Genomic DNA, 11,705 nt, shown 5'->3' on the forward strand with positions numbered 1-11,705 from the left:
ATGGTCTCGATCTCCTGACCTCGTGATCCGCCCGTCTCAGCCTCCCAAAGTGCTGGGATTACAGGCTTGAGCCACTGCGCCCGGCCAAACACATTCATTGTTACACTGATATGGGTTTCGTTTTTTTTTTTTCCTCAGGATCTTGCTCTGATTGCCCAGGCTGGAGTGCAGAGGGGCTATCACGGCTCACTGCAGCCTTGACTTCCTGGGTTCAGGTGATTCTCCTACGTCAGCCTTCCAAACTGGGACTTCAGGTTCGTGCCACGTTGCCTGGCTAATTTTTTATATTTTTAGTAGAGACAGCGTTTCGCCCTGTTATCCAGGCTGGTCTTGAACTCCGGGGCTCAAACAATTTGCCCGCCTCGGCCTCACAGAGTGAGCCACAGCAGTGACCTGAGCCATGCTCCCAATCCCTAGTGTGCTGAAAGTCAGAATTTGTACCTTGTCTATGCTATGAGCTGGGTAACCTAGGGTAAGTCATTTGACCTCTTTAAGCCTCATTTTCCTCTTCTGTACATTGGGGCTGAGCATGATAACAGTGATCTATACTTTCTCATAGCCTTTTTATGGTGATACTGTGGGTAAGTGGAAGTGATGCTTTGTAAACTTGAAAGTATACAAATGTTAGTTTGTATTCTTACTGTGGCAGAAAGCTATAATGGTACATGTGAAGAAATGGCTTCATGTTGCGTGGGCAGATAAAACTAAATTTTAGAATCCTGGTCATAAGCATAGCTATTGTCTTGGGTACGCAGGGTACACTGATAGAATTGTGATGGATAGTGGGTGGCTAGTGGTGGGTTCCTTCTGCAGTGTTTGAATTTTATAATTATTGTTGCTCTTAAGTCAGGTATAAAATTAGAGATTAAATAAAGTAGAAAAGTAATCTTGGTAGATGGTTTATCTTTAGTGGACACAAAATATATATGGGAAAGAAAGCACTAGTTATCGGACATGTTGGCAGAAAATCCAGGGTTTTTTCTTACGTTAATACAACATATATATGTAAGTTTTGTTAATGTTAATACAACATATGCATTTTACTTTAAAACTCTTCAGAAATCCATGTTCAAATGCAGCATAACTTTTTTAGTATTTGTCATAGGAAATGTCTTATTCTCACAGTCTGTTGATATTTTTAACTGATGTCTGTTGGGTTGAATTAGTAAACTGTAGGAAAATGTCATGGAAACACAGAGACAAAATTTGGTTTGTAATGCATCAGCTCAACTTATGTTGGCATTTCAAAGTGTTTTCTGTTATATATGGGTCATGAAAGACTGCAGTGACTGGGCATGGTGGCTTAGGCTTGTAATCCCAGCACTTTGGGAGGCTGAGATGAGCAGGTCATTTGGGCCCAGGAGTTTGAGACCAGCCTGGACTCATGGTGAAACTCCGTCTCTACTAAAAATATAAAAAGAAATTAGCCAGGCATAGTGGTACATTCCTGTAGTCCCAGCTCCTCAGAAGGCTGAGGTGGGAGGATCACCTGAGTCTAGGAATTTGAGGCTGCAGTGAGCTGTGATCATGCTGCTGCACTCCAGCCTGAGTGGTGGAAGTGATAACCTGTCACACATACAAAAAGAAGTGTGTAGTTACAAAAATTATAACTTCTGGCTGGGCATGGTGGCTCATGCCTGTAATCTCTGCACTTTGGGAGGCCAAGGTGGGCAGATCACTTGAGGTCAGGAGTTTGAGACCAGCCTGGGCAACATGGCGAAACTCTGTCTCTACTAAAAATACAAAAATTAGCTGGGCATATTGGTGCGCACCTGTAATCTTGGCTACTCTGGAGGCTGAGGCAGGAGAATCGCTTGAACCTGGGAGGTAGAGGCTGCAGTGAGCTGAGGTTGTGCCACTGCACTCCAGCCAGGGTGACAGAATGAGACTGTCTCAAAAAAAAAAAAAAAAAAAATTCTAATGGCAGCAGAAGTCTGAATTTTTTGAATTAAGTTGCCTCTAGAAAATTGTATATCTGTGGCTGGGCGCGTGACTCACACCTGTAATCCCAGCACTTTGGGAGGCTAAGGCGAGTGGATCACCTGAGGTCGAGAGTTTGAGACCAGCCTGACCAACATGGAGAAACTCTGTCTCTACTAAAAATACAAAAAGTAGCCGGGTGTGGTGGCACACACCTGTAATCCCAGCTACTCGGGAGGCTGAGGTAGGAGAATCGCTTGAACCCAGGAGGTGGAGGTTGCAGAGAGCCGAGATCGTGCCATTGCACTCCAGACTGAGCAACGAGAGCGAAACTCCATCGCAAAAAAGAAAAGAAAATTGTGTATCTGCTTTATGTCTTTTAGAAGGAGCGATACATAGTTATCAGCAAAGTAGATGAAGAAGAACGCAAAAGAAGAGAACAGCAGAAACATGCCAAAGAACAGGTAATTGGGCTATGTTAGTTCTTGGGGGGTGAGAAATGGCAACATAAATATTGATTTATTCCTGTCTAGTTCAGATCATATGTTGGATTCAATTTAATGAATAATTTTCTTTCATAGAACAATTGAATTGGCAGAAAAACCTGGACTAGAATAAGGGGAAGTTAGGTTTAAGCATGAGACGTAGCCAGCAAAGTGAGTCTGACGTCACTGTTGACCACTGTCTACTTAAACCAGTCCTGAAGAAAGTATTCTTGATTCTCATTTAGCTTGTGTGTCACTGCCCTTGAATACTGCCACGTCTAACTTCATGTATAGTTACTAGTTTTCCTTAAACCAAGTTCAGAGCACATGATCTGACAGATGAGGATGACATGCTTAGGTTGTGCCATTGGAACATCATCCTGCTTGCTATGTGAAGAATGAATGGTTTTGAGTGAGTAAGACTGGAGGCAGGAGACCAGTTAAGCTGTGGAATAACCTAGCTAGAAGATGTTGGTGACCTGGCATAGGATAGTAAGTAGCAGTGTAGATGGAATCTGGAGATATTTGGAAGTTAGAATCCATGGAATTTATGACTGGATGTGGGTGGTGGAGGAGGAAGGGTGAAGGAGGAAAATGCTTATGCCAGACATTTGCCCAATGGGGTAGATTGCATTCCGTTCACTTGGAGGAGTTGGCTGGAGTGACATTGGTCAGGGGGAAAGGTGGAGGAGAGAGGAGTGGATTTGCATGTGGATGAATGTCATGCTCATACATACATTAGGTGGGGTCACTCCTGATTGACTCACCCAGTAAAGATACAATGACCCACTTTGGGAGACAGCATATTACCTATACAGAGAAAGATGAGCAAAAGGTGCTGCCTGTAGTCCCTGTCCCCCATACTAAAAAGGACAACGCAGAAACAAAAGGTGCCAGTTAGAGGCCAGGTGTGGTGGCTTATGCCTATAATCTCAGCACTACTTTGGGAGGCTGAGGCGGGAGGATCACTTTGAGCTCAGTAGTTCGAGACCAGCCTGAGCAACATAGCGAAACCCCCATCTCTACAAAAATACAAAAATTATCCAGGTGTGGTGATGTGCACCTGTGGTCCTAGCTACTTGGGAGGCTGATGCTAGAGAATTGCTTGAACCCAGGAGGTGGAGGTTGCAGTTGCAGTGAGTTGAGTTTATGCCACTATACTTCAGCTTGGGTGACAGAGTGAGACCCTGTCTTAAAAAAAAAAAAGAAAACGTGCGAGATGATTGCAGTGTGTGTTGTGTGATGTGGCTTCACTTAGGAACCAGTTCTAGGCCACAGCTCAGGGCTTTGGTATTCTGCAGCTCTCTTCTGAGAAGGCGAGGCAGAGAGCCTCACATGTCCTCAGAACCCAGGAGGCGATGAGGAACTGTTTGATGACAGCCTCCCAGGAGTGACAGGGAAGGGGGTGGGAGCTGGCCTCATAGCTGCTCCTTAGAAACCTGTGCCTCCCACTCTTCCCTCCTGATGTGTTCTGCCAAGATGCAGATGAGTTGGTAGCCAAGACACAGATTAGCCTTTACCTGCATGACCTGTTTTGATACATGCGAGGCCACCAGGGCACCATGGCGTCCCCTAGAGTGGAAAAAGATGTTCCCCCAGAGTGGAAAAAGATGTTCCATTCTGGTTTTGACCTGATGAGATTTTAGGTGTTTTCAGAACATACAAGGGTAGATATCCTCTCAGCAGGTTTGTCAGTGTTGAGCACAGAAGAGAGGTGAGGGCTAGGCATGATTGTCATTGGCAGAAAGACTGGGACTGGATCAGAGCAACTGCAGAATACATGAAGAATGAAAAGAGGATCTGGGACTGAATCCTGAGGATGAGCAGCATTTAAATGATAGGCAGAAGTTGACAAAATGTACCAGGAGATTATTGTGGTACACAGCCAAGGGAAGCAGTGTCAGCTCCCATGTAGGGGTTAGGATTGAGACATGGCTGGATTCAGCCCTGGCAGTAGTTTTTTAAACTATAATTAAAACAGTTTTTCCCTATCTCTACTAAAGGAACAAAAAAATTAGCCGGGCGCGGGGGCATGCACCTGCATTCCCAGCTACTCCGGAGGCTGAGGCAGGAGAATCACTTGAACCCGGGAGGCGGAGGTTGCTGTGAGCTGAGATCGTTCCACTGCACTCCAGCCTGGGCAACAGAGTGAGACTCTGTCTCAAAAACAAAAAACAGAACCAAAAAAGCAATTTTTGTTTGTTTGTTTGAAACGGAGTCTCGCTTGCAGTGACATGATCTCGGCTCACTGCAACCTCCGTCTCCTGAGTTCAAGCGATTCTCCTGCCTCAGCTTCCGGAGTAGCTGGTATTATAAGTGCCCGCCACTGCACCTAGCTTTTGTATTTTTAATAGAGATGGGGTTTCGTCATGTTGGCCAGGCAGGTCTTGAACTCTTGACCTCAGGTGGTCTGCTTTCCTCAGCCTCCCAAAGTGCTGGGATTACAGGCGTTAACCACCATACCTGGCCCAAAAAAACCAATTTTTAATTGTGGTAAAATACACATAACAAAATTTGTCATGTTAACTATTAAATGTACAGTTCACTAACATCAAGTACTTTAACATGGTTGTGCAATCATCACCACCACCATTCATCTTCAGAATTCTCTTCATCTTGCAAAACTGAAACTCTGTACTAATCAAGTAACTCACCATCTCCCACCCCAGACACCCCACCCCTGGCAACCACTGTTCTACTTTTTGTCATATGAATTTGATCACTCGGAGGACCTCATGTAAGTACAGTATTTGTCCTCCTGTGACTGCCTTATTTCTCTTAGCATAGCATCCTCAAGGTTCCCCGTGTTATAGCATGTGTCAGAATTTCCTTCTTTTTTAAGGCTGAATAATATTCCATTGTATGGCTAGACTACATTTTGTTTATCCATTTGTTTATGGACATTTGGGTTGCTTTTGACTATTGTGAATAATGCTCTTGTGAACTCAGGTGTGCAAATACCTATTTGAGTCCCTGCTTTCAATTCTTTGGGGTGTATACCCAGAATGGAATTGCTAGGTGATATGGGAATTCTTTTTGGAATGAACCTCCATACTATTTTCCTTAGCTGCTGCACTGTTTAGCATTTTCATCAACAGCACACAGGTTCCATTTTCTCTACATCCTTGCAAATACTTGTTAGTCTTGGGGTTAGTTTTTTGTTGTTGTTTTTTGTTTTTTTGGGGTTTTTTTTGAGATGGAATTTTGCTCTTGTTGCCCAGGCTGGAGTGCAATAGCACGATCTCGGCTTTCTGAATGCAACCTCCGTCTCCCGGGTTCAAGTGATTCTCCTGCCTCAGCCTGTGGCATAGCTGGGATTACAGGCGTGCACCACCACGTCTGGCTAATTTTTTATTTTTGGTAGAGATGGAGTTTCACCATCTTGGTCAGGCTGGTCTCGAACTCCGGACCTCAAGTGATCCATCTGCCTCTGCCTCCCAAAGTGCTGGGATTATAGGCGTGAGCCACCGTGTCTGGCCAGTGTTCGGGTTAGTTTTAAGGAGGTGAGCAATTTCAGTGAGCATGAAGCCAGAGGACTGGGAACACCTGGGAATTAAACTGGAGAAGTCCTTCAAGCAAGTTAGTTTTGATGAGACAAGTAGAAGGGGCGGTAGTCTGAGAGAGCTTAGAGGAGGGGAGGGTTTTCAAGATAGGAGAGACACTGAGCCAGTGTCAACGCTGCTGGAAAGAATATAGAAGAGAAGAAGGTGGGTGGGAGAATTTTGTAAAAATGTATTTTTCAAGGAAAAAAAATCAGGAATTATGAAAATGGTTGATTTGATCAGTTAACTGCCAGATGGGTTTCCTCAGAGTTGAATGTTACTGAGTTTAGCCTGCAGGTGGTGACTTTTTAAGTTAGTGTTTTTAAGACACCTTGAAAGACTTGGAAATGCTAAAGAATTCAGTGAAGTGGTGGGTAAATCCTTAGCATTGTTGTTTTAGTAACTAATGAATACTTTTCCATTTGTTCATTCTACTTTCTAAAATAGAGGAAAAGTATGTGCGTAGATCATTTTAGATGCAGATGTTTGGAAAGGTAGGCACAAAGCACAGGAAACTAAAGCTATCTAACTTGATACAAAATTTCAGTGGCTTTTTTTCGGGTAGGTTTTTAATTCATTCACATAAGGAATATTTATACATCAGTAATACTTGTATATATTTTTTTAATTAGGAGGAGCTGAATGATGCTGTGGGATTTTCTAGAGTCATTCATGCCATTGCTAATTCGGTAAGTGAGCTAGACTTTTTAGCAAGATTATAGAACATACTATTTCAGGTGAAGTGTCTAATTATCATTGCAGATTAATCATTTCATCTCATTTAGAATGTTTACCTGGTATGAAGGAAGAAGTTAGAACTTCATCAAGATAGACTATTGTTATAATGCACTTGATGAGACATAATTGCTAAATTATATTCAAATCAATTTTCAGAGAGCCTTGCTTGAAAAATGCATAGGAGGGTTACACTATGCTGTCCTTATATGACTACATGGAAACCAAGAGTTATTCTCAAATCCAGTAAGAAGTCGAATAAGAAAGTAAGGAATAAGGGGAGAAACAAAAGATATTTGGCTGAAGGTGTTTGAAGGTGTTTTGTTCCCTAAGTAGAAGAATCTAGAGGGTAAAAATAATGATGTCTTTGTTTATGCTGCATAAATGTAATTGAATCTTATTCTTAATAATATTTGATACGTTTTAAAAAGATATTGGCCATTTGTGTAAGTGTGCTAGGGGACTCTATGCTAGATATGATGGGTGTTTTTCCTTGCTTTGTGAGGCCTTTCTGAAAATAGGTGGCCGGGCATAGTGGCTCATGTCTGTAATCCCAGCACTTTGGGAGGCCGATGCGGGTGGATTGCTTGAGCTCAGGAGTTTGAGACCAGCCTGGGAAACGTGGGGAAACCCCATCTCTCCCAAAAATACAAAAATTAGCCAGGTGGTACATGCCTGTGGTTCCAGCTACTTGGGAGGCTGAGGTGGGAGGATCGCTGGAACTCGGAAAGTCAAGGCTGCAGTGAGCTGTGATCATGCCATTGCACCCCAGCCTGGGTGACAGACTAAGATCCTGTCTCAAAAAAAAAAAAAAAAAAAAGAGAAAACAGGCATCCACATCTTATGCAGGTAAACTGGGTCATGCTGCTGGTTGTTCTAGACAGACAACTTGCTTGGATGCTGAATTGCCTGTAGTCTAGGACATTCTCTTCTTTGAGCACTTAGCCCTGGGAGAAGGAATCGTCTTGTACCTTAGATGCTGAACTTTGCGTTAGGGAAGTTTTAAGGCCATAGAATCCCTCTCAAAGTTTCATGCTGTCTCACTGCTGGCTGCAGGCTTGTAAACACAGGGGCGGTATAGGGGAGGCCCCCCACTGTCTTCATTCCGGAATAAACATAGGTTTACAGAGCCTTGTAAAAGAAGAGGGTTGGCTCATGAGGACCTCTCTTGCTCAAGTAAGTGGGGTGATTAGAGTCGAATAGAAAGTTGGATAGATCCGGATAGAAACAAAGCTGTGAGCCTGTTCTGCAGTGGCTGAGATTACAGGTATCCAGAAAAGCAGAATTGAGTTTCTGGTTCCATTTGCTCATGTTGTGCACTCCTTGCTAGCAGACTTCAGGTAAGTGATGGTTTTGATTGAGGCGGGCCCTAAAATTCAGAGATACGGAACATCAGTTGGTTTTGAGCTCTTCTGTAGCTGTCATGATAATTTAGTCAGCTTTTCCGAGATTGGACATTTGTTTGCCTTACACACATTCAGATACCTTAGCTTGCTGCACCTGTTTTCTTTTCTCTGACATCATCTTTCTTCTACAGAATATTCATAACATGTTGCTGACCATTGGTAGTCAATATCCCAAAGCATACTACAAAAAAGCCCTGTTTATTAGCAATCTGGACATTTAAAATTTTTGAGTCTTCAATGAACGTTGACTAAAATAAGATGCATAAATCCTATACCTTAAATATGTATATTTTTTGAGCTGGAGCCTCACTCTGTTGTCCTGCTAGAATACAGTGGCGTGATCCTGGCTCACCACAACCTCTGCCTACCAGGTTCAAGCAATTCTCCTGCCTCAGCCTCCCAAGTAGCTGGGATTACTGGCGTCTGCTACCACGCCTGGCTAATTTCTGGTCTTTCACCATGTTGGCCAGGTTGGTCTTCAGCTCCTGACCTCAAGTCATCTGCCTGCCTCAGCCTCCCAAAGTACTGGGTTTACAGGCGTAAGCCGCCGTGCCTGGCCCTGTAACTTGGATACTTTTGAATGATATTGATTGCTGTTTTGTCAGAAGTCCCCCAGTTGGAATTTGTCTTACATTTTCTAATGAACGATCTGAGGATATATGGTTTGGCAAGAATACCACAGAAATGATGGTTCATGGTGTTGTTGTTTTTTTTTTTTTGAGATGGAGTGTTGCTTTGTCGCCCAGGCTGGAGTGCAGTGATGCGATCTTGGTGTACTGCAAGCTCCGCCTCCTGGGTTCACGCCATTCTTCTGCCTCAGCCTCCTGAGTAGCTGGGACTACGGGCGCCCACCACCACACCTGGCTAATTTTTTGGTATTTTTAGTAGAAACTGGGTTTCACCATGTTAGCCAGGATGGTCTCGGTCTTCTGACCTTGTGATCCGCCTGCCTCGGCCTCACAAAGTGCTGGGATTACAGGTGTGAGCCACTGCGCCCTGCCCATGATGTTGATCTTGATCGCTTGGTTAAGGTGGTGTCAGCTGGATTTGTGTTCTGTGAAATTAACTTTATAGTTAATAAATTATATCATTAAATTATAGTTAAATTAACTATATAGTTTAATTTACTTTATAGTTTATAAATATCTTGGGGGAGATACTTTGAGACCATAAAAATCCTGTTTTCCCCCAAACTTTGCCTACTAATATTATCATCTATCAGCATATCTTTCCTGCAGTAGTTATTACTGTGGTATTCTGATGGCAAGTTTATATTTCCTTCGTCCTTTCTACATTTGTTCTTGGAATTCTTCTATAAAGAAAAAAATGGGCTGGGCATGGTGGCTCATACCTGTAATCCCAGTACTTTGGGAGGCTGAAGTGGGCGGATCACTGGAGGTCAGAAGTTCGACACCAGCCTAACCAACATGGTGAAATCCCATCTCTACTAAAAATAAAAAAATTAACTGAGCGCGGTGGCACACACCTGTAATCCCAGCTACTTGGAAGGCTGAGGCAGGAGAATCACTTGAACCTGGGAGGCGGAGGTTGCAGTAACCTGAGATCGTGCCATTGCAGTCCAGCCTGGCGACAAAGTTGAGACCCTGTCTCAAAAAAAAATGGGCAGAAAAGAAAAAATGTCCCTTTTCCCCTGTTTGTTTATGTACTTACTTAATTTTGAGACACAGTCTCTCTCTGTTCCCCAAGCTGAGAGTACACTGGGAGTACACTGGCTCACTGCAGCCTCCACCTCCTGGGCTCAAGCGATCCTCCCTCCTTAGCCCCCCAAGTAGCTGGGACTAAAGGCATGAGCTACCACATGCGGCTAATTTTTTATATATATTTTTTGTGGAGAGGAGGTCTTCCCATGTTGTCCAGGCTGGTCTTGAACTCTTAGGCTCAAGCAGTCTTCCCCACCTCAGCCTCCCGAAGTGTTTGGGTTATAGGCATGAGCTACCACACCCAGCCCTTTCCCTTGTTTATTTAATTGTTTTTATGTATATGAGTATGGGCTCAGGGATTTTTTTTATTCTGCAGATTATTATCTAGTGTTTTTACTGTTTACTTTGTTGCTTAAATTGTACCACCTTTGACCATTGGAGCTTCTTTGACTTGGCTCCTGTGTCCTTTGAACAAGCCCCCTGTTGTTTTCTGAGCATTTCCTTGCTTTCTGGTATTCTTGTAGTTTCTCTGGCTCAGTTGTGGAATCAATGACTTCTCCATGGAGCTCTCGTTCCTTTTAATGGGGAATGATATTTAGAAACCAAGATCTGGCCCTAGGTTACTGCTGTGATATTATTGCTTCTAAGCCCTCTCACTGGACAGAGCTAAGAAGCATATGTATGTAGACCTAGGCATGTACACACACAGCTGTGTTTCTGTGTCTCTCTGTATATGTATGTGTGTGTGGATCTATATAAATGTGTATGTAGCTGGGCATGGTGGCTCAACCCTGTAATCCCACACTTAGGGAGGTCAAGGCAGGAGGACTCCTTGAGGCCAGTAGTTCAAGACCAGCCTGGGCAACGTGGGAGACCCCGTCTCTACAAAAAATGTAAAAATTGACTGGGTGTGTGTCTCACGCTTGTAATCCCAGCACTTTGAGAGGCCAAGGCGGGCAGATCACGTGAGGTCAGGAGTTTGAGACCAGTCTGGTCAACATGGTGAAAGCCCGTCTCTACTAAAAATACAAAAATTAGCTGGTGTGGTGGTACCACCTGTAGTATCAGCTACTCAGGAGGCTGAGGCAGGAGAATCTCTTGAACCTGGAAGGCAGAGGTTGCAGTGAGCTGAGATTGTGCCACTGCACTCCAACCTGGGCAACAGAGCAAGACTGAATTTCAAAAAAAAAAAAAAATCAAAAAATTAGCTAAGAGTGGTGGCACATGCCTGTGGTCCCAGCTATAGGGAAGGCTGAGGTGGGAGGATTGGTTGAGCATGGCAGTTCGAGGCTTCAGTGAGCCATGATGGTGCCATTGCACTACAGCCTGGGCAACAGCCAGACCCTGTCTCTAAATAAATGTGTGTGTGTATGCACGCGCATGGGTGTATCCATGCCGTTATACTGATACCTCAGATTCCAGTACAATACCACATGACTTATTTTTAGCTTCCTCTCTTTTCTTATTTGTGCCTTCTTTCTTAACAGTGAGAAATCCAGTTCCTTTTACTTCCATTATGTTTATTTGTTTAAACCTGGTATACACATAAAGTAGTTTCAGAGCTACTAACCCATACCTCGCGAGAAGTACATTTATTGATGCGATTATAACATTTATGATTTATGTGCATTTCCTTTTGTTTTTAGCCTTACATTATCTAGTCAAGATGCTCTTTTCCAAGTTAGTTTGTTTCTTCTTAACCTTCAGTGTGATTATGGTAGTCATTTATAATACAGTTTGGTTCACTTCTTAGTGTTTGCATTCCATTTGGGGTTGCCTACACATCTTTTCTGTGGTTTCAATCAATGCTCATTATTTTAGCTTAGCATAGGTATTCAGAATGTACAACAATACTGAGCCAAAAGGACAGCTTCTCTGTTAGATTTGGGAGATTTTGTGTAGGATTATTTCAGATAATGTGTAGTCCCATGAGTCAAGCAGTGTTACACTGAAGGT

At 43.4% G+C, this 11,705-nt stretch overlaps 1 protein-coding gene across 1 annotated transcript in view; it reads left to right on the top strand.

The window, feature by feature from the left end:
* The window catches only part of PARN (poly(A)-specific ribonuclease), a 232,538-nt gene that overhangs the window by 29,446 nt on the left and 191,387 nt on the right, over positions 1–11,705 (top strand). Inside the window, exons 11-12 of the mRNA XM_011956026.1 lie at positions 2,304–2,384; positions 6,580–6,636. Of these exons, the coding sequence (XP_011811416.1) occupies positions 2,304–2,384; positions 6,580–6,636 (138 nt within the window). The remainder of the gene's footprint in view (positions 1–2,303; positions 2,385–6,579; positions 6,637–11,705) is intronic.

The sequence above is a fragment of the Colobus angolensis genome, unplaced genomic scaffold, assembly GCF_000951035.1.
Source record: "Colobus angolensis palliatus isolate OR3802 unplaced genomic scaffold, Cang.pa_1.0 Scaffold407, whole genome shotgun sequence".
Lineage (NCBI taxonomy): Eukaryota > Metazoa > Chordata > Mammalia > Primates > Cercopithecidae > Colobus > Colobus angolensis.